The sequence below is a fragment of the Fringilla coelebs genome, assembly GCF_963513975.1.
Source record: "Fringilla coelebs genome assembly, chromosome: 2".
Taxonomy (NCBI): Eukaryota; Metazoa; Chordata; class Aves; order Passeriformes; family Fringillidae; genus Fringilla; species Fringilla coelebs.
In genome coordinates this window covers 95512113-95536558 of record NC_140029.1, presented here as the reverse complement: position 1 = coordinate 95536558, position 24446 = coordinate 95512113, and the positions used below count along the sequence as shown (strand labels likewise).

Sequence of the window (24446 nt, the reverse complement as noted above, 5' to 3'; positions counted from 1 at the left end):
TTTAAAATTGTATTTCTCTTCAGCAGAAAAGCAAATGTCCCTTGTTAGAATTGGGTGTTTCTCCAGTCAATGTTTACCAAAACCAATTATTTAGCACGACTGTAAACTATTTGTACAGAGATGCTGAATTCAGTAAGGTTACCGGAAAAAAAAATAAACATGTTTATTTTCCAAACTCTGTAAACCTAATTTCAGTGCTTTAACGAATTTGTCTAAAATCACTGGCTTATGTCTGAAAAAAATAATTTTAAGGAACAAACAATAATATACAAGCTTCCACTCTTCAAAATCTGCGTTAATGATATTTCACTTAAAATTCTGACCTGACTCAATTGAAGCCCATTTTCTTCTTCCTGTGTTTAATTTCTGCCACAAAAATTTCGGTTTGAACAAACAATTTTGCTCCTACTCATTGTTTGTGTTCTCTGTGTTCCAGTTTGTCTTCTTTACTAAGAGATTTCTGTATTTGCCCAAGCTTACAACCGATATGCACCATGGGAGCAGCTGGCCTCATGCTAAGTCAGTCTAGCAGCATATTCATCTTGGATTTCTTTCTGTAGAGAACAACAGCAAGGATACCAGTGCAAGAGTTTGCAGCTAGGAAGATTCATATTCTTTTCATAAGTCATCATAAGTCATTGTTGCAACTGAAACTGGACTATCAAAAAAGAGAGAGCCTCTTATCAAGTTGTACACACCTACTTCCAACAATAAAGATGATATTCTGATATTCTGAATGAATTTTTCATCCTTTATACAGTTGAATTTTCTACATCCAGATATCTTTTTTTTCCCCCCCAAATAATAGACTTAAATAGATCTTGCAAGTTGCTGGCATAAAAGGCTATTTTTCACTAGTAAAGCAGGCATGTTTCAGAAAGAAACATGAAATCAGTAAGCTTTTAGCACAGTAAGACACTAAATGATGTGTCCCTACAGACCTCACAACATAGATGAATTCAAAGCATTCTAGTTCTCTAGCAATGGCTCAGGCTGCTTGTTAGCAAGCTGGTTAAACAAACTCTACTTTCCCACACCTAAAAATACTGCCGCAGAAGGACAAAGTTGAAATTGCCCTGTTTGTTTAACACTATTTCCATCCTTCATTACTTGTAGCTTAGGCTTTGATCAAACATTTAAAATACTAATACAAAACTGCACTTCCCACACTTACTGGTTTGATTTTTATCTTCCACATGTATTTTTTATTGGAAGCAAGTATTTATTGGTATTTTAAATTTTTTTACTATTATTATACTATTTTTACACTTCATGTACATTGAAGACTAGGTATCTAAAGTTTGACAATAGGCTGTGATGGTCATTATTTTACATGTCTGTGAGGTTATTCCCTTTGCATCGTAACTCATTCACTCTGCCTAATCAGTAGAATCAAAATTTCACCCACACCTTCACTGCATGCAGCACCTGTAAACAAGATCATACCCAAAGTCCAAGATCAAGAAACAGAAGGCAAGCAAAAAGCCGTAAGAACTGTAAGGTATGTTGTAGGGAAGTGAGCAGAGCAGAACTTCTCAGAAGCTCTTCTGATGGTAACACAAAATTCAGGTAATTAATAATCATGTAGGATTTGACAGAAGCTTTAATCGAAGTTACTATGTTTAAATGTTTATAGTAATTCCTACAGAAGTAATCTTGGGTTCTATCAGGAATTTTAAACATTAATCCCAAAGGAAGAGGAGGATTAAGGTACAGTAAAACTGCTACAAGTACACCCAGATTAAATTTACTTATAAGTACAGCCACTTTGATAAGCAGAACACCATGTCTTGGCTTTTGCACCACCAGACAGTGCAGGGCTAAAAATGCCATAAGGCATTTAATATCATGGTGATGATGGAAGCCATTGGCAAGTTTTCTTCAGTTCTGCTGTGCCTCTTTTTCTGTTACGGTCAGAGAAAAAGGCCTTCTTTGGTTTCTACATTAAAAATAAAAAATTATGCCACTTGCTTTCATCAAAAGCCTGACAAGGAAGAATGTGGTATTTTATAACTTAATTTCCTGAAGACTTATGAAACTAATTCACTTTCTTACAGGAGAAGAACAGAGACCTTTTAGGGAAAAGGATGTTTCAAAAGATTCTGATGCATCGAAGGAAAAAAATATACATCAAACTGGTTATTTTAAGTCATACTCCCTCTCTTTGCTCCCCTATTTACTGGGTGGAGGACAGCTGCTTCCTTTGTTACCAGAAAGCCCAAAACATCTTTTGAGATTACCCTCCTAGGCAAATTCCTATGGCATGACTAAGTGGGTGTGGTCAAGTTTTTAACAGGTTTCAGCCAGCATTACTCTTCACTTACATAGACATTGCTTAAGATATGTCCAAAAAAGAGGAAGTGAAGACGTATCAAGAGGAAAGTCAATTTTAGCATGGAACACACAACCTGATTATGTGTTCCCATGTAAGTAAGAGCATGGTACAAAGAAGAGCCAAAACAGGGACCAGCTGTGTCAGGAGTGGGATCAATCTTCCCACCCAACAGTAAATTCAGTCCACTGCAGACACCCAATTTCTGATTACCTTGCAGAATGCAAGATGGGTAATTGGGAGACAAAAGTGCTTTCCTGAAAGGCAGTTTAAGTGAATCTAATGACTATAAATATATGCACAAATATATATACAGAGACATGACGATCCTCTCCTCCAAGTTTCATTAATATAAACATTTTAAAGGGCAGGAAGTGGCTGCTAAAGCCTGGATGCCTCTGCAATATCTGAATCCACAAACAACTCCATGCATGTTCATCCCAAGGAGGAAACCATGATGTTAGACTGGCAACTAGGGTAGCTGAGGCAGACAAATAATGAAGATTGAACCTTGCTCTGACATAGCAATCTTTTCCTTTACCCTCAAGCTGTATTTTTGTCAATAAGACTGTTCTTTATTACAAGAGAAACAGACCACATAATGAATATCCCTCCTCTGTCTCCTCAAATATTCCATCTCTAGTGTTGCTCAAGTGTAAATCACCTTTCAAAGACTGGTTAGTTACAGTTACTTGCTAAAGCTATAGTCAGACTTTCTTGACAAGACAATCGCTTTTTTTTTCATCTTTTAAAATATTCCTCCAGCTAGAGGAAATACAACCATTCATAGCTGGAAAAAAATCCCTCCCCGAAGCTCCCAAGTGAATTTAAATGGCAGGGGAAAAAATAAAAAAATGTACATTTTTAGGAATCAGCAAGAAAGACAAAACTTTTAGGCTTCTACTACAAAAGTAGATTTCAGTTTCTAACATACATGAAAATAATCTCATGGAAGGAAATAAAGGAGTTATGGAGAAAAAAAATCCCACCTCTTAGTGCAGCATCTGTGCTGGAATGAAAGTGATTTATTTATATTACACACAGAGATTTTTATTAAAAAGGCTGGTAATGGAACATTTTATTTTAATGCATCAAGTTGATAAAAGATTAGTTACAGAAATTGTGTATAATGTTGTATAAGTCACATGGATGGGTTATTTAAAAAAAGATTTGATAATTAGAGGAACACATCTCTTATTTTAGTTACATCGTAAAGTGCCTTGTGTAGTCATATTCTATCGTTGGAATGACCGCCTGTACAAATTTCAAGAAAATAAGAAGGTACCTGAGTTTCTTATTAAGGAAAATGTACAATAGCTAGAAATCCAGCAAAACAAAACAGAAGTCACATTCTTTGCAGAGAAGAATTCTCTTGTATATGTCACTTTCAAATGCATGTTGGGTATGAATTTGCAGTCTGGAGTATATTGAATAATTACAACCTAAAGTCCCTGTCCATGTGGGAAAGAGGCAGATAGGAAACTGAAAATTTAATAGGAATCACTACTTTCAATTGACTACTAAGTTACATTGGTACTGGATGTAAGTAAACCCAACAGTTTTGACAAAACAGTCACACAGACCATTTCTTCACAAACAGAAGATGTATGAAAATGAGTAAAGAAATGTTAAAAATGCCCCAATTTGTTAAGTAATTAAAAAAAAAAAAAACTCCATGAAAAACTTGGGAAAAAAAAAGCTACCTGCAACTATTGAGGACTAGGAGACTTGAACAACCATGACAGACAAGTTATTTTCCAGTTCAGTTCCAGCTCCTTGTTGCACAAATTGAGCAAGTCTCAACTCATAAAGTAAATGAGAATTTTACTGATTCAAGACCTTTAGCTGCTCAGTAATTCCTGCTTATTTGCCCTACAGCAGCAAAGAACACTATTTTTAAAGGACACACTTGCTTTTATCACAGAGGTTGCTCCAGTCAGAAAGTATACTATTGATTACTACAAAGCATAACTAAGATCACTCAGCTTCCTGAAAGAAAATTTTAATTGTGAGGCATTTGATATTGATGTTCAGAGTGGTTTAAGTGATTTTCATTGCTTTTTGTTAGCAACGTTGTTTTACCAAGATGCCGAATAGAGAATAGTGGGACCTCTAAACCTTTCAGAAACTAATTTCAGATTACAATCTAATACAAAAGCTCCTCTACTAAGCAGTGATTACACTCTGGATGGAGTCTGTGAACCTACAGTCTCACCCTCCTACACTGGCATCTCCATTGCATACTCACAGCTACCTCCTTCACACCTTTACAAACAAGGGCTCAATCCTGTCCCTTCAAACCTACCTGCCTTCCCCATTGCTCCTGCCATATACCACCTCATGTTCCCCCAAAAATTTAATGGAGTCTGTTTGCACAAAGGAGCTCATCCCAGAACTCCAGCCAGTGCTACCCCAAGCAGCTATTCACTGCTTTCACACATGATTGTGCTTCAGCTTATGAACTTGGAGATAACAGACCTTACACTGCAAGAAGTGTCCAAGAATCTGTGTAATAATGAAAAAGGATACATGTGAACTCCAAGTTCTCCCCCACCTTCTGCAACAGTCTCGATTATTTTCTTCATGACTTCTGCATGCCTGAAAAACAGATCAGAACCAAAACATTTTAAGGAAGATGCAACTCCCTCTTCATCAGGATGAATAGGTTTTGTGCAAATTAAATAGTTTTGGACCATTAGGTTCAGAAGCAGCAAGATGAAATTTTCAGTTTACTGAGAAAGTAAAAGAGCAACAGTAACTGAAAATTAACATTAAGTGATCAATGTAACATTATCTAACAGCTCCTGACATTCCCACAGAAAGCCAAAAATGCTGTAAGCTACCATGTGGTTCAATGCAGGATGTCAAGTGTTGTATGCCCTGACGCAGAGTGCCATGAGAGCCAATGCATACTGCTTGACACCAGTATAACTTTTAATTGCTAAATGCCAATAAAGCCCCTAGGTAAGTCCCTAGAAGGTAATACTGATCAGCAGCCACCAGAACTTTCCAGACGCCCCTGAAGATGATGTCTAGAAAATGCTGTATCATTTTTAGCTGCCTCCGCTGCACTCAAACTTGTAAAGCTTGAAGAAAACTAAAACACTAAAACACTTAATAGCTTCCTAGGAAAGGTGGATTAAATCAACCCTGCATAAATTCAGAACTACCGCTCTAAAAATGGTTAAGGGTATGGAAACTTTCTCTGGTGGTAACTTGGGTTCTATAGCAAATCAACAGTTTCTAAGCTAGTTTATTCTTTCCTGTAACTCTATTATTGTAAAGCACTACAGGGAAAGATAAATACTTCTCAGCTCACTGAGTTTTCACATTCTCATCAGTGACATCCCAGACCTATTATGAGCCACACAATATTTGTGCACAAAGCTGGTCCTGGGAATGCAACACAAAATTACAGAACAGCCAGGGCTGGAAAAGACTGGTCATCATCTAGTCTAAAACCCTCCTTGCCCAATGAGCAGTTAACTAGAACAGATCACTCAGTGCTGAGTGCTATAACTGGTCTGTATAGTTTGGAATATCCTTAATGATAAAGACTTCAAAACTTTTAATGACCAGTTACAATTTGGAATTAATGTTCTTGTGTTCAAGGCAGTTCTTGTATCCCATATACTAAGGGATGAAGAACATATCAAATCAGAGGGGAGAACTACTGTATGTTAAATTATGTTTTATTTATGTGCCTTTAAAACAAACTCCCAGGTTGTATAATTGATCTTACTTTTATCTATACTTCAAACTTGCTTTAAATAGAGGATTCTGCAGGTAATCTTCACCAGTGACATAATAAGGGCTATGGGTGTCCATCTACACAGCACTGCAGGTAAGTGAGCAGCAATAGTTTAAAATACCCCTCCCCAAACAACCAAAGTGCCAACTGAAAAGAAGGATGAGTGGGAAGCAGAGTCTGCATAATTTTCTGACTGTGTCTTGATACCAGTATGTCAATCTAAGTAGCTGACGAGCAGCTGGCATTTAGTAATTACCTCCAAAGTTAATCATGCTGCCAGTGGCTGCAAACAAGGAAGGAAGCTGTTGCAAAGTTACCAAGACACACTGTTAACAGGAACATGCAAGTCTGGGGAAATATTAAAGGTCAGCATTTGTCATTTACTGCTGGTCTGTGCAAGTCAACTAACCCTCAGAGCTGATTCCAATTCTGGATCCCCACGATGCCCTGAGGAACACGTGCCATTTCAGGTGCCAAGGCCAGCTGCTTCTCTGTAGGAAGCTGGCCACTGCCAAAACTTAGGTTTTGACCTTATGCATAACTGTGGACTTTTTTTTTACTGGCACAGAATACAGCTCACCATGCAGCTATTAGAAGTCCTTAACAGCATTCTGAATCAATTTCATCCATCTTAATGACATCTGATGTTTTTTGTTTTCTAAGAACTACTCCGGTACCTCAAATTCTATAATGGCCACAGAGTAGTGGTCATTCTAACTGTCATACAGTTACTCATGAAAAGCTTTGCAGGTGCTTTATAAACTTCATAAGTTTGTTTCTTGTTTTCAGCCTCCTTCTGTAAGAAAACTTGGAGGAATGAACATAAAATATATAAATACACTACAAAGGAAATAAATAACTTTTGAAGAAATGTAAGCTAAAATATCCTGCTATCTAGAAATCTTTCCCCGCAGATATTTTGAGTACATTAGAAGCAAAAAGAGTTCGGAAGTCTATCACTATTCTGAAATGGAGATAAATAAGTCCTTGGAATTGGTGCAAGTCATTATGATTTAATTGTAAATGTGTTTAGTAGTTAACCTGTTTGATAGTCCCTTCAGAGCTCACAAAGAAAAAGCTGAGATTCATGATTAAAGCAGCTTACAGCAATTAATAAGGAAGTTGACTATGTTCCTCCCAGTACCATAAAAATGCTGACAAGAACTACAGCTTACACAAGAGCTGTAAGATGAAAAATTTTCACTAACTACTCAAAATAAAAGCCATCTCAAGCAGCTTACAGCGGCATCCGACGGCTGTTTCTTTCCTTTCTCTGACACCTAACATGAGGATATACACATTGCAATAAAAATGTTTGGAATCATACAAATATCCTACATTACCCAATTTCTATAACATGATGGGAAGCAACAGCAGCACATATAACTAAAGACTCATAACTCCTAGTTGAATTAAAAACAAAGCAACAGTTTGGCTACTGGTTTTTATCCAGAAGCCCAGACCTTCTTAGCTGTTAGCACTACCAATTTGAAAAAAATAGAACAGCTTACTTGGAAAGTAAGAAAACATTCTTAAAACCTCCATTTTAGATATGCTGTTAGTCTCTTTCTTCACAGCCTCAACACTACCTTTTAAATTCTTTCCAGTGTTAAGCAGTTGCAGATCCATGCCATCACTTTTTGAGAAGGGCGACTGTTTCCTCCATTTTAAAGACTAACAACCGACCTGTTTCACTTCACTATCAATCATCTCTTTCATGCCTAAAGCTGAAACAAGTCTCAGGATGTAAACCATTCCTTCAAGCATAAATGTAGATTCTATAACAAAGGAACTGGCACTTCACTGGCTTCAGAGGAAGTGAAAACATGACCACAGGGCTCTCACCTGTGAAAAGACTAAACCTAAATTCACAGATTAGCAGTGCACTGCTAACACCTCTGCAGAGTAATAACTAAAACTAAGCAGATAAAATTGCAGCCACAGCCCAGTATAAACCCCACAGTTCTACCTAGTCAGTGAGGGCTATCATGCTGAAATATCTCTGCATCTTTGTTCTTGGAGTGCCCTCCAAATACACATCAACAGGAGCTTCTTCCCAAACAATTTACTGGCAAAGCTTCCAGCAAACACAAAGTAAATTAAACTTTGGCTTCAGGATTTTTTTCTTCCTTTTCTCCTATTAATCATCTTCCCAGCCAGTCTGTTAAGACCTCCTACATTCCTCCCACTTGACACACCAGTAAAAACAATAGTTGCACGAAAAAATGCATCCATTTTTTGTCCAAAATCCTTTAGACAGACAGCAAACAATAAGACAGTCAAAGTCACTAACAGGTTGAGATTAAGACTGGTAATGTTCATAGAAGGTACAAATCATAAGATGACCTTACTGGATTCAAACCAAAGATCTACCTGGTTCTCCTCCCTATTATATAGCATATGCTCAATAAAGATGCTGGAACAAATAAATGCTAATCCAGAAGCTTAGAGTTCAAAGAATGCTTTGAGTCTGTGGAAATGACCACAAGCTTGCCAACAAGTTGATTATTTGACACTCAGCTAGTGACATGGATAGCCTAAGTGTTTAAGTCAAAGGAAATTAAACTTAAACTGGAAATCTGAACTCTATATTTTTTTCTTTTAAACATATGCAATCATACAAGGAATATCTTTTCTAAAAAGGTAAAAGCCCAAACTTGTACCTCCATGAACTTCATACTGTCAAAAGGAATTACACTGTTTCAAATACTGGCTCTGTATCACTAAGACACCTAAAAAGTTGTTAGGGCCTACATTTAAGACAAGATGCACCTTTCAAAGACCTAGAAAAATATCTGGGCAGCAAGTCGAACTACAGGCTCCTTATGTCTTGGGTGAGAAGCATGGAAAATGGAACATTAAATACTCAAAAAAACAACTGTGTTTTGCAGTTGTGCTCAACAAATACTTTGGTATGACAACCACAGGCTCTCTATTAATCAGTGCAAAATTTAAAGGGGAGCATAAAATAAGAAACTGCTATTTAATGTTCAAATAGCTTTTTCACCTGTCAAAAGTATACACTGTACCTGTACTCTCCCCAAAAAGTAGACAAAAGGATAAAACTTTATTTCATGGAATTCTGGTAGTCTGCCACCTCCTGGAGTACATAGGGAGGATGAGTTAAAAAAGCAAGTTGATCAGAGAAGACGGTGCTAACTGCGGAACATGCTGCAGTGAGCACTGGAAAGAACTCAGAGAACTGCTGATCCCTTCCTTTCATACTGCCTCAGAAGCTAAGAGACCACTACAGCAGCCAATTGTAGAAATATGTCTAGAAGACCTGAAAAAAATCCTTAACAAGACCAGCAAAGTGGCTTGTATCTGCAGGCTGTATCAGACCAGAAACAAAGACTTACCTGCATGGATGAACTGAACACATGGGAGGTGGAGGAAGATGAGGATGGTTTTCAATGGTCACTGTTTTTTTTACGTGATCTTGACTAATATCTTCATACATATGCTCTACTGTTAAAGGCTGCCGCTGCTAGAGAGGAACAAGGAACACGAGAACAAAAGCGTTACTAACAAACAACCTTGCTTCTTCTTAACATCAGTAACAGATGATGCCCCATAAATTACAGGCATCTAAAACATAAAGGTTCTGAAGGTACAGTGAAAGAACTGTGTTAAAATCCATATGGTATAAAAATAGTACTGCACAGATTTTCCTTTGAGTGGTGTAGTCAAAGTATTTAACAACCAACTAGGTTACCACCTTTGTATTTGAGCAGTGGGCACTACCCAACTTTAACTCAAGAAACCTAGGGATTAAAGGGAAGAACTATTAATATATTCCTTTCTTTCTGAAGGAGATGAAAAGACATACCTGCTTACTTGACCAAGTTTACTGGGGTAATTACCAGTTCTACAGTGCTAACAAAAACACCAGTGGCTTTCTTCAAAATGTGTTCAGTTATCATGTGCAGTTTTCAGTGAATTGTTCCAACTTGTTGCAAGTACAATATAAGTCCTGCCTACAAGCCTATATTGCTTAATGGTCTTCTCACCATTTTTTCCTTTACACTTCTATTGTGAATAAGCAACAAAATAGCCTATTTAATACAGTGAGCCTAATTTCAGAGAAGTAGGAAAAAAACCCCAGAATAGATATACCTCATCATATCCAAATAACCAGAGCCTTGGAGTTTGGTAATATTTGTCATAAGTGATGTAGAGGTCATAGGTTCTAGTCTGTAGAATAGCATCTTCCCCTCCAACATCAACTTTAGTTTTGTTAGCTTCTACAATCTGTCGTGTGTCAAGCGTTGCCTGGTTCAAGGTAAAAATAACAAGATTAGAATAATCTCGCTTGAGTTCCCTTCTTTCCCATCCTAAGTAGTTATGTAAAACTGTAAAACTTTTAATAATGTTCTTAAGTGGGCACAAAAAACCCCTAACTTATGGTTTGTTTCTATTTCTAAATCAGGAGCATCAGTTTCTCCCCCAAAAAGTATTTTTTGTTTTATTTTTGGGGATTTTTTTTTTACTTTTCAAAAAAGGTCTAATTTCTTAAGGAAGTAGGCAGCTATGTCGTTACACTCCCTACCTTCTTTCACAAACAACAGACAATTCCAATGAAATTCAGAAGGCAAAGGTCTCAGTTTGTGCAGGTTCATGAAGACCTTAACATAGTACCACAAATAATGAGGCCTTCTGTTTTCTCTATAAAAGTCTGATGGATTGGTGTTATCGACTGAACCTACAGGCCACTCATCCTCCCTGTGTAAGCCCCAAGAACCACCACTGTGTTTTTTAACGTCTCATTAATACAGCGCTGTGTGTACAAGCAGAGCAAAAAGGATTAGCAAAACCAAGGAAAATGTCTGTGGGAAAAATCTGTGAGGACCAAGGGTTCAAGTTAATGCAGTAGATTGGCAAGAGACAAATCCATAGGAATCCAAGCTCAGTAACCCTACTACTCATAAGCTTGTTATTTCAGCCATTTATCATTATTTTTGTTTTGTTTGTGCTTATACTGTAACAGGCAAGATAGAGAACTGTTCACTCACATCATCTGTCTCCAATAGCCCACTTTCTTCATACTCTGAAAAGAAGACCCATAAAATTCTATGTTCAGCTTGTAGCCAGTCATTATATTCGTCATTCATAAACAACTACTTAAAAAAAAATCTACACGTATCTAAAGAATTTTTTCACATAACCTTCCCAATCCCCAAACCAGACTATCCCTTTTTAAACACAAATTTGACCAAGACTACAGTAAGTAGGTGGAGCTATATTTCAGTGATTTTATATAGGCAGATTGAGTTTAAGTCTAGGTACAAGGCTGGAAGGAAGCTGTGCTAAATCCCTAATTTATACTTAGATCTGTTCTGCTACACAGTTTTCCAATCACTAACATTCAGTCAGGTTTTTGGCACACAGGTTAGAGTAAACATGCATCAATAAAACCATACAAAGGATGCTAAAGAGCACAGGTCTACTGAAATTTTTCAGCATGAATTCCTTGCAAAGAATGACTGGTGTTTTAGAGTGTACAGCTTTAGTTAAATACCTGAAATAAAATATGTCCCACCCAAGTTAAGGAAATACCTTCCATGTCTGCAGCTTCTCCTTCATCTTCCTCGTCATCATCTTCACAAGATGCTGAACACTCTGGTATTTTTATATTATCCTTTAGAAGTTAAATTGAAAATACTGCTTTAATGACTGCTGCATCTACATAGCCTAACAGCCCCAAAAAATTGAAGGTGTTAAGTCCAGTCAACACATTCAGTGAGCCAGAATAACTTCTGAAATATTAAGGAGGACTACACTGAACTCAAATATTTGCTTAATAACTCATCCTTGTTTCAAAGTCCTAGTATGACATTAAAAATCAATTTTAAAAGTTTTCCATTGACTTTGCAATCTGGAATTATTTAATTCCTAAACAAAGAAAAGCAACCATGATGTTAAAAAATCAAGAGATTCACCTATCTCAAATGAAAGGCAATAACTAAACAGCTAAGACTAAACACATAGGTTAAGATTTTTTAAAGTTCTAACCCACAGCTAACTGTGCAGCAGTTATCATAAAATATCTCAAGGAAGGGACCCGTAAGGATGATCAAGTCCAATCCCCTCCTCTTTGCGGGACTACATAAACTCTATTATATGATGAAAAGTGTCACCCAGTTTCACAGACTGTGAGCCCTCTCCCATAATTGTTTTAAAATACAAGAGAGTCATAAAAGGTATCACATTTTAATATAATTCTGCGATGCAAGAAATACAGTCCAACAGAAACAAATACAAGCCGGCAGGTAACTGTTGGGCCTTGCATAGCATAGAATCCAATGGACAACTCCAAAGAAATTCAGAAAGTAAACGTCTTAATTTACAGAGATTTCATAAAGATTTTAGGAGAATACTCCTAATAACTGCTACAGTTAGAAGCTCATCTAATTCTGAGCATGAGATGGCTGATTTTTCATTTAAAAAGCCCAAACCACCAAAACCAGTAAGAAACTAAGTGACAAAGTGCATTGTCAAACAGAACATCAGCAGGAAAGAGTTGTCCTCCTGGATTGGACCCGCAAGCAAGCAAGTTTTTCTACACACAATAGAAATAAAATCCAATGCAAAACACACAACAGCAGTTATGAATCAAAGTAACATTCTGCAAGTATTGTGTTTTGCAGAAAAAGTGATCAACTTTAGTTATTCCTTGAGTATTTCTTCCACCCTCATTTTACTGACTTGTAAAAAAGCAGTATTTTACTATATTCAGCAAAGTCATTTGGAATACCTGCACTTCACTGTCCATCAAATCAATAGCATTTTGAGCTGTTTATAATTATGCAGCAGCATAGGGCAGCCCATTTTTTCCCCTTAATTTTAGAATCCAAAGCTTTTTGGATGCCCACAGACAGAACTCCCCATACAAATTCAACTTTAAAAGCATTTTGTGTCTCTGTGACTTTCTTCATGTTTTTTAACCACGTTAGCCAATATATTTGCATTTCAAGTACTTCCTGAGGAATTAAGTTTCAGGTCTGTTTCCTGCTGAAGTGACTTTTTGGAAACATGCAGAAACTGGGGACTTCATAACATGTATACATTTAAACAAGTAAAGTTCTTCTAAACTGAAGGGCATAAACCTGTCAAACTGGACCAATGTGCTAAAAGTCTGCTTGCTATAGTTGAAGATCACAAAGAAATACTTTACATTCCTACAATATTTTTCCACATAAAAATTTCTTTACATTGGATTTCCAAACACTAATGTCTTGGAACACAAATGTGTTACATCAGCGTAAAGAAAATTTAATTTTCAGTTTGTAGAAGCCTGGCACAGAAGCACACTGGCTGAAGACATTTCAAAAAGACAAATGCCTCAATAAACATAGCAATAAGGAGATGCACATGCTTAGACCAATATCACAGGCTCTGAGGGTCAATGTAAATCTGCAAAACAATTAATGACAAAGTATAATTTAATCTTTCACAGGGAGTACAAGAGTACTAGACTGACACTGGTATAACTACTATTATTTTCAGGTCTGTAATAAAACAACAGAAAAATTTAGAAACAAGTACCTTACTGTCTAGTGTGATCTCCTTAACTGCTTCTGTTGCACCCACTATACCTGTAAATTGAACAGGAATTTTGTGTTAAAAAAGCTTTGTTCTTGGTTAGAGAACAGCACAGAAAGAGTTTGCAAGGATTTCAAAAGCAGTGTCTCATCTTTCCAAGTCACATGTCAACAACCCTGATATGCGAGAGGCTGTTCATTCAGTACTGGACATCCCTAAGCAAACCACCTCAGTAACAGAGAGCGCCACATCACAGATGTGCCATGTCTTAAAAAATCCATGATGGAACTCCGTGAGATTTGGACTTCTATTTTAAGGTCTTTTTGCATAAAAGTGAATTCAGGAGAGGCACTCACATCAATGAGTGCAATGAAACTCAACTTCACGAAAAAGGCAGGCATTTATAAATATTTCTGAGCTTCCTGAAAGCAACGACAAAGCAAAATGTAGCACAGCACTCAGTGCTTTTAGCTGAGGAGAACTGGGGGTATAAAACCACCCCAAATCACAGAAGTGTACAATCTTGAGATCCTCTCCATTAGCTTTCTAGACTTACTGCAGTTCTCACACAATGCCTTTTGGGATACAAGCCAAGATTCTCCTTTGACAGAGTACATTTATCTGATTAACTCTTCAAATGTAGAAACAGGTTCTATCTCATTTGACAGCATTTAGAAACCTGGCAAGTTTTAGCCAGGGTGTTACAGCTGTGCTGTACTGTATGGTGCCCAAACCAGTCAACTCTAAAAGGAAAAACCTGGCAGAGGTGTCTATTCACAGCAGGGATGGATACTGCACACTTAATTCAAGGACATGACAAAGCTCTTCCAAATTATTTCTTTGGTTTGGGGCATTACATTATGAACTATGATACCTTTAAGTATTGCCAATGATGAAAACTGTATGTCTACAGAAAAAAAAGGCATCATCTCCAACCCTTTTTCTCCCCACCCCGGCAAACTACTTAGAGAACTTTCTCCACACTACAGCAAAAAAATTTACACCAAAGAAAGTAAAAACTTAGAGGAGTACTTTTGGAAATGGTGGACAAAACATCACTGGGGGACAGAATTGTATTGACATATGATAGAACATCATGAAACAGATTAAAACTAATATAATTGCCAATTAGAAAAAAACAGAAGTATTTTTAAGACATTGTGCTAGAAAAGCCAGTGAGATGGATTAATATAAGCAGTATTTTTTAGACTCCTTTATAAACACAAGCTCATTTAAGGCCTTATTGTAAAATAGGATCATCTCCCACTCTCATCTCTGTACTTAACATATTTCTTTTTAGTACAGCATCCACAATTTAAATGAACATCATTATCACAGGATTTCCTTACTAAGGAATGAGTCACTACACAGCTCATATTTTAAAATGATTTCCTAGAACTTTATCATCTCTGAAAAGGAGCCTGTTTCAAGCATATACAGCCACACAGTTACACACTGTGTACCAATCAGGTGGGTAGCTGATAATGTAACTTAATTTCCTCCAGACTACATACTGCTATACAGACGTGTATTTAAGAAAGATTTTGCTTTCTAAGAGTGGAAACTGAAAATCAGATTGCCAAATGCGAAGCCTGCAGCAAGACCTTGAATACCTGCATTGTGAAAAGTGTCTACCCATCCCCCATCACCATCATCTTCTTCTATAATTGCTTCCTGCTCGTCTGAGTACTCCATCTGCTTACACCTTTTATAGCATGGCACTACAAAAAATGACAAAACAAAAATAATGCAGTCAGTAATTCTTATACAAAAGCAGACTGGAGCATGATATTGTCCTACAAGGCCTTCTAAAATGCGGCAATCTTTCAGATATCCCTATTTAAGGAATCCTAAGGCTGTATTTCAAATGCAAAAGTATGAACTTCCAAAAATATGTTGATATGCTGTACCACATATTTTACTCAATGTAAAATACAATGATTGCTGTAACTTTAGAAGCTCATCTTTCTGTTAAGTATTAGAGCAGTTTCATCCAATCTCTTAAGGATTAGAAAAGAAATAATTTCTCATTTGCTAACAACTGGAGAGAACCTGTAAGTTTTCTTCATACTGGAAAACAACTAAGGACAACTTTGCCTCGATTTTCATCAGTTTTCCAAACTCATTTAGGTTTTCGAATTGTGCTAAAAGTTTGCAGTAGCTACTTATGCAATTAGGTATGTTTAATTATAATTTAACATCTAGAAGTTTAGAAGATCAGAATTCGTGTGATATTAAGAATAACTTCTATCATATGCATTACAGACCCATTGAAATAGAGATTTAGATAATGTTTTCAGGAAATAGTCAAAGAAAGATTGACTATCTGATCAAGGCAAAGCAGGCATTTTCCAATAGTGCAAACAAGCACTATGTAGAAAATGCTCCTTCCTTTTCTATTAACATGGAGAAAAATAGACCTGCTGCATGAAGTGCAGCATTTGAAAACTGCTCTTTAACCTTTCAGAAAGGGATAAAAGAGGTGTGAAATCAAAGTGAAATTATCCAAAGACTTCTCAAATGAGGTCTGTAGGATGGTTCCCCGTCTCAACTACAGCCCACAACTTTTATTCAGGTGGGAGGCTAATGTGACACCAGCAGCAGGAAGAACATTATTCTGCAATGTGATCAAGAGGATCAGAGCAACAAGGAAGCTCACTACGTGGCAGGAAAAGAAACAAAGCAGATCAGCTGGCTATCAAACCATGAGGCCCATGTCAGGAGAACGCCCAACACTACTGTAGCAATTTTCACATGATAGTGCACTGCAAGATTCCAAAAGCCAGCAAGGAAAATACAAGTATATAATACAATCCTCTGCAGGCAAAAATGTCCTCAGGCTTTCTTAGTGCTAATGCTTCATCTAATAGCTTTGACACATTTTGATACCAAATCTGAAAGATTTCCCCATAGTTGTGCCAAAATGTTATCCTTCTCATCCATTAAAAAGTCGTCACCACATGTACTATATAAACACAACTGTGAAGCTGAAATAAATTAATTCAAGATTGTTATTTATATGATTCTAATTGACAAGGGCATTGACATTAACTACATACTTGAATTAGAAGTATCAGTGTCACTATGAAAAACATTTTGAGAACTCTTTAATAGCCTGAGTTTCCAAAGGAATGAGGAAAATAAACATATCTTCATTTTAGACACTGAACATGAGCTGAAGCAAAGACAGACAAAGAGGTTAATAATGTTTCAAGTTCATTTATACTTCATCAAGGCAAGCTTTATGTCTCATATAAAGCTCTATTATAAAGTGATCTAAGAAAAATAATTAAGGAGTGCAGGAAAAACTTCTTTAATATTGCAAAGCCAGAGCATCCGAAATATGAGGTATTTGCTTTCCCTATCAATACAATGGGTAGAGTTGACAGCACAGTCAACCATACTGTCAATTCTAAAAACACTTAAATTTAAATTTCAGGCTTACCATTTTTAGTTACCAGAAACTGTTTGTCTGTTGGCAGATAAGCTTTGACTTTTAGTTCTTCTCCTGAAGCCCTGTAAAATGAAGTGCACCATTTGAGAATTTGATAACCTGCAAACAAAATAACCCTTCTATTTTCATGTTGTGTCAAGAACATTTTATATAATCCTCTTGACCTATTCTCAGAATTGGTTTGCTATGACTTTACTCTTCCCTACATACATTTGGTATGGTGTTAGAAAGCTTGGCCACCCCTAACTGTTCTGAGATCAAAACCATTTTATGCCTCAAAAAACTATTCACCTTGAGATGGCCAAGCAAAGATGGGTTGACAGAATAATCTATTCTATATAAAATTTTCTAGGATCAGCAACAGCAAAGTAGCAAACACCTGAAGAAAGCAGCTTCACAAAAGCAAGAAATAGACCTCTATAAATACAAAATCTGTCCATAGTCACTTGTGCTTAAGTACTCTTAATTTCACATTACTCAAGCATTTGCTTTCACCTTTAGTGGTTTTTGGTTTGCAGTAAGAGTAACATTCTAAATAGCCCATCCCAAACTGCTGCCAGACTCAACATCATGTTTTCTCTGAAGGAGGTGGCAAAAGGGCAGGGAAACAACGATTCAAACATAGTAATTTTTCCTTCGACAATTCGAGGCTCAGTACGGAGCCAAGACCCTGATGATACCAACTGCACAGACAATGCTCATTTAGGAACAGTTTCATAATGCAAGACACCAGTAAAACATAAGGAAGCACCTTATTTGTACCCTTACTGTACACTAAACAGAAGGGATTTTTCTAAAGGCAAACACTGCACAAAGTGAACTGCCGTGGGCTAACTTGAATACATTTATTAACAAATGCTTGTCAAAATACACCATTTACAGCCACTGCCTGGCAATTCCAGTTGCACATGGCCTTTGCTCTTTCAATAACCAAGACAAACCCAGGGAGACATGCTGCTACTACAGCTAAGCACTAAAAGCATTCACAGTATACAACAGATTGTTTCTCCTAAAACCTTAGAAAAACAAAAAAATATTCCCCAAGCACATCTGTATCTCAACTATTGCTACACAGCAATTAGTAAGCTCTATAGAGCCATCATAAAAGTTTTCCTGGAAAAGTACACTTTCTGCTCTGACAACTGTATGGCTAAATCCAAGAGAAACACACCAAAGCACAGGCAGGAATGTTAGCTTTCTACAATTCTTTAAATTTTCCTTACCATTGCCAAGTAGGACAGTGGTGAACTAAGTGGTCTCCAGCTGCAACAAACTGTTAAGGCAGGAAAAAAAATTACTGTTACATATGGCCAAAGGCAACAATCTCAATTTTTGTTTCAGCATTAGTATTTCAGTTCCACATTCCTCTGACCAATTAACTGTGTCATCAAAAAAATGTTTCAATCAGATTGATTCATTATTTTAACCCCATATCTCAGCTAACCATGAAAATGCAAAGATTAAATCAACTTCACCTGAAATGCTTACTAAGCACCATAGCAAATTCAGTGTTTCAAAAGCTGTGATACTACCTGGCAGTCTAGTAAGAACCAAAATAGTACCTGGACCTAGTAAGACTGTTTACTTTGTAACAATGAAATTATTTTTATTTGCCACTATTCAAACTTTTGCAAAGATAACAAAGAGCTTAATGTAAAAAAAAGTGTTTAATTATTGTGTAATTTCCTTGTTCAAAACAATTTTGCAGTAAGAAAAGCGAGACCATTAATCCACTGAATCAGTGAGAGAACTGCAACAAAGAAATAAATAGCACAGATTTTATATAATGACCATCACTATAACAGCTGATCACTGATGTAAACTAAAAATGGATTACCACTTACTTAGTACACTAAAAAATCTTATCAGTAACTTTGTTCTGAAGAAATTGTTTTAAAAAACATTCACTCTGCTTGTTCTTAGTATCAAAAATGAACCATGTTATAAAATTGCATTACTATTTCAAAGTGATACTGTCATGTTAAACTCGCCAGCAATGTCATGCTAGACTTGTATACAAACTCAAAATTCATGCAGCAAAGTCTAACCCTCTGGGCTTGTCTTTGTACACATAAACTGAGGAAGGCAAGCCTGCACTCAAGGGATTTTTGTGGGCTTTGCAGCAGTCCCTTTGGAATATGAGGTGCACAGCTATTGCTACAGGTGCCTTCTTGTCTTGAAGCGCCAGTTTATACAACCACCCTCCCCAGCTGCCCGGGAGCTGCTGCAGTGTGACGTAAGAAGCTTGCAGCAGGTCACAGCCATTTCCTCACCGCGTCCTCTAAAGGGAGGCGGATCAGCACAGCAGAAAACACCACAGTGCACACTGCACACGGATTAACAGGCCTAATCTCTGCAAAAGTGCTTCCCTTTCACCTATTTTCAACAGAAACCTCTAGCAAAACTGAATCCTTTAAAAAAAACCCAGCAAACTCCCCCAGTACACACAGAAATTTTAAAACTCGTTATCTCTTTCATAGTAAACATTAATGAAACTCCAGAATTATTTAAAATTCTCTGCTCAAGGAATTGGAACTCTGTTTGTGACAGCAATGTTGGAATATATTACTAAAGATGAAAAACCAGTGCAGTTTGTGGGTCTGACAGATACATAGTCCAACAGCATTTGAAATTTCATCTACATTTTTTTCACCTTAGACAGCAAAATTACCTCACTGGTTTCACTTTCCATTTCTCAAGTGCTGATGCTACCTCATATCTGAATCAGTACTGGAAAGTGGAAGAAGATCAATTTTAGGACATCTTATTTCTAGTCCTGAAGAGAATGATTTTAACAATTTCCCTGCATTTACACATATGATTAAAACAGGAGTCATCTTTTGGAGGTATTAACTAGTAAGAACTCATGACAGGCAAGAATATTTTGAAAGTAAATCAAGTGCACAGATAAGTGAAAAAAGGGAGTAGGTGCTGAGTTTGATTAATGAATCATCTTTAGTTTTAATTTATTCATCCTCAGAGGCGAGCCACAGTAACCCTACAAAAATCTATAGACAAGCTAGTGTCTCAGACTAAAATACAGCTTAAATTACCCAAGAAATCCAAACTCATTCAAAGACAACATCCTAGTGTCATTATTCTTCTTTGGCAACCATACCTATATGAAGACTGTCAAAGAGACAATCAGCAGGTCCATGCTCCGGCTTCATCTAAATTTACCAAAAATTTAATCTTCCTGTGTAACTGGTTCCCTTGACTACTGTTTTGAAGGATCCAATTTATTCATCCCAGCAGCATCTAACTTGACAGAGAAAACATGGACTATTCACATTCCTAGTGGTGTTTAAAGGCTAAAAACTGTATCATGTAATACAGTGCGGATCTTGCTATGTTCTATAGAAGGTGCCTTCTCTTACAATATTACTGCAAATTCTTCTCCCATAAACCACAAAGGGATTAAGTATTGGTAGAACATTTGTCCAGACTTTCTCTGTTATTCTAGCTTATATACAATAAAGACTATGTATTATTGTTTAACATATATGAATATTTATACACACACATACATACAGTTATCAGAACAGAACACCATGTTGCTAAGCCTCTTTTTCTGTGTGGTACTTCTGTGTCAGAGGGAGAGAATGAGTGTTTGCTTGCCAGGGCAACACAGCAAAAAAATACCAATATTAGGAAAATATATTTTATATTAGGCACCACTATTAGGAAAAATACTTCTGTCCACATTATTTACCTGCATCAGTCATCATTTATTCAATTTTTTTTCCATCTCGTCTTATGATTTTTTATTGTTTCATTTTTCTTTCATTCTACCTAACAGTCTTGACACTGTTTTATTAGAACTCTGTAAAGATGAAGTATTTGCAGATCAATAGCACTTCAATATGAGAAAAAGCGTACAGGGGAAATTAAAATAGCTCAACACAGTCAGCGTTCTTACTGTTCCAGGAAAAAAATCCTGTCTGTGGTTCTTTGCATTGAAGTTCTTTAAAAAATACAACTGCTTGGTAGCAATTCAAAATACAGCCAGCCTAAACCAGACTATAGAGAAGAAGAGGGAAAAATAATAATCACTGGATATACAGCGTGTAGAAGTATATGTAATGATCTTCACAGAACCTCGGAAGGAACAAAAACAGAGGTAAGCAAAGACTGTTTCAAAGATAAAAGCTCCCCTTCAAGTTCCTCAGAAGAGATTTTGAAAACCAATACATTCCTAATTCAGTCCTGAACTCCCGTGACAAATGGAGCTGTTGACCCAGCTTCTTTACAATCTTTTCACAGCATAATAGAGGAAAGAAGCATCCCACATTCAGATGCCTAATGCCATCTCAGGAGAAATTACGTTGATCTACTTCAATCTGTAGAGTAAAAAAGGCCACTTAGAAATTCCACTTTGTGGAAATTGTTTCAGGAAGCAATAATTGGCAAAGACATTATCTGTTTAGCATGGTCATTTTGCATTAAAAAATGCATCATTACTTTTAAAATAAATTTAAGTTTCTATATACTTACTTCTTCAGGTGTAATTACTCCAGTTTCTTTAAACTTGGACTCCTGCAAGAGAAAAGTTTAGAAATTTTGAGAACTGCTGACAAATCAACACAATCTACTTTACTGGAAAGACAAACACCTTCTCTACTCTCATTTTGCAATTAGTTCTGTCCAGAGATCCAAGAATCAGCCTGGAGATAACCTCTGCCATGACTGACAGGAAACTCACATTAGAAAACAAGGAAGTAAGGCTCCCCAAAATTACTTGTTGCAAAATATGAGGTATTATGAAAAATTATCACCTATACAAATTTTTGTTTTTTGCTACTGCCAATTATAGCAATAAGGAAGAAGCACTCAGTACTATGTTTGCCAGTAAGAAACAGAAAATCAGTTGGAATCAGTGATCCTGTCAAGGACTCCAGAGTTCTAGGCAATGAACAGCACTGCAATGCATCAATATGAGGTTTTGCAGTTAAGTAATGAATGAAAGACCAAACCAACTTTTCTCAGGGGTAGAAAAAGTTAAATACAAAGATTTAGTAATATACTCTCTTTTAATGCTCATTTTTCTGCTTTCATCATGGAAACAGCTTCAGTTTTTGCATATTGTTGTGGGGAGTTCTGTGGATGAAAGAATAGATGAATAGACGGTGAGCAGACACCAGACTTATTTTGAATAAGAGAAATTAATTACTTTAGCATTAAAGGCAACATATATGAAGCTTAAAGATAACATATCTTGTGTCATATTCAAATCTAGACTAAATGTACTATGTTTTGACTTCTGGTAGTTTGTTTCTTCAGAAAAACCTCAAGTACAAAGGTATCCTACTGTTCCCCAGCATTAGAGCTATTCAAAACCAGCTTTTGACAGAGAATACAATTTCAACCATGGCACAGCTGACTTCTTGCCCTAAGGAACCTATTTTTTTTCCCCTATTTAGACTAAAAGCATCAACTGAACAGGTCTTGCTCCCAGCCACAACTTCACCATATTCAACCAGCAAGAAAACATTGAAGAAAAGCAGCACCAGCTAAACTTGGTTGAGTTCCTTCCCCCAGTGTGTGCTACCACCTGTGCTACAGAAAATGAAAGGAGCACACCTGCTTCATAGGTACTGATTACTGTCTTTCTTCCTCAGTTCTAAGGAAGAAACACTTAAGAACAAGATAAAGATAACAGCAGCTCCACAAACACTGTAACATTACTATATGCCAGGTGACTGAAATCAAAGTAATTTCAATTGCTACAAAACTGAGAGTCCTCAATAACACAAACATTGGGCAACATCACAGTAGAGACAACTTACTGGTTCCCCTCAAAATGAACCATAAGCAGTAGGGAACACGCACAAACTTGTGCCTCTGGAATTACAGAAGGAAAACATGTAAAATATCCATCCTCTGTTTCCTGAGGGCAAATAGCTCATTCTTCTGTGTAAGTAAATTCTTCAACTGTGCGAGACGCAGGTCTTGTTTCTTTCAAAAATTACCAAGTTGGACTATTTATTTCCTCCTTGTAAAGGGAACATATACACACAATATCAACACCTTCCATTTTTGGAAGGTTCTACTCCTGCCTCCTCCCAATAATCCTCCTGGACACAAGAATTCATCCACTATTACACCAGCTGTACAACAACTGTACTACTGAACAACTCACTTCCCCTTCCCACGGCACAACTTCATTGCAACCCATACATTTCACATTGGTGGGCAACTCTAGGACCAGACAAGAGCATCCCAAACACCATAGAGGGACAAGTTCAATTAATAATTGACCCTGCCATCTACCCAGAGAAGTAAGCTGCAGGGTGCAAAACACATAAAAGGTCAAACCACAAAGTCACAGGCAGAGAGACTGTTGTCATAAACAAGTGGGTTTTTTTTCAAAAGCATGCAGAAGCATCAAAATCAGTAGTGAAAAAAACTGCTGCCAAGTTAAGTACTTTTCTACAAATTTGCAGCTTATATAAAAAATTGTTTGCAAATAAGAGTCAGAGAATGGGATGTGGTATAACAACTGGAGAAAACCATAAATTTGTTTCTACCTAAATATGCTGTAACATGACCTATAACAGATGTGCTGCCTACTTTTATAATGACCCAATGGCTCATTTCTGCTATTCTCAGCTACGCTGGTGCACAGAGGCTTGTATTAATACTGTAATTCTGACACAGGAATAAGCTGCGCTATGTAAAACCTGCTCACACAACAAAGGTGTGGCTAATATTGTTGTTTTGGGGTTTTTTTATGTCAGCTGAAAAAGTTGCCCTTTACCCAAAATAACCATTGCAACGCAATTCCTGAAACCAGTCTCAAGCCTGTCTGTACACTCGGATTTCAATTCCTGGACACACAGCGACGCAAAAGTTTCGCGACATCTACAGAAAACGGCAACACATTTAAGTCATTCCTTGAGAAGCAGGAGCAGCAGCACCTGTTCTTCGAGAGGCCTGCCCTTCTGCGGGATGTGAGCGCCAGCCGGGATTCCCCCATCCCAGTGCGGGATGGCTGCACCGGCACGCCCAGCACCGCGCCCTGCCAGACCCGCAGCCACGCAGCTCCTCGGGCCCGGCCGACAAGGGCACCGACAGCCGCCTCCCGGGGCTCCTGCACGGAAGGGCGCCCGCAGGCGGGGGCGGCCATGGGTGCCCCTCCTCCCCATCCCGGCTCCCGCGCAGGACCGGCACCTTGAGCACGGGCGTGAGGTACTCGGCCACCTCCAGAGCCTTCCCCTTCACCGTGTTGATGACGTTCTGCATTGCGGCGGTCGGACGGACAGACGAACAGCAGCCGCCACCCCCACCCTCGGCACGGCGCTCCCGCGGCCACCGCCCACGTGACCCGCCCCTCACGTTCCCCCCACCTCCCGTCGCACGCGCGTGAC

General features: G+C 37.6%; 1 protein-coding gene across 1 annotated transcript; it reads right to left on the bottom strand.

The window, feature by feature from the left end:
• Window positions 1-3395: 3395 nt before the first annotated feature.
• On the bottom strand, window positions 3396-24397 carry ATG3 (autophagy related 3). Its single transcript, XM_084226701.1, has 12 exons — window positions 24250-24397; window positions 21574-21615; window positions 18303-18352; window positions 17071-17141; window positions 15239-15346; window positions 13629-13678; window positions 11640-11721; window positions 11096-11130; window positions 10200-10355; window positions 9443-9570; window positions 4862-4930; window positions 3396-3617 (listed from the first exon to the last, which is right to left on the bottom strand). Exons 1-12 carry the CDS (start codon window positions 24319-24321, stop codon window positions 3536-3538), a joined length of 945 nt encoding a protein of 314 aa, XP_084082827.1. The 5' UTR covers window positions 24322-24397; the 3' UTR covers window positions 3396-3535.
• Window positions 24398-24446: the final 49 nt, after the last annotated feature.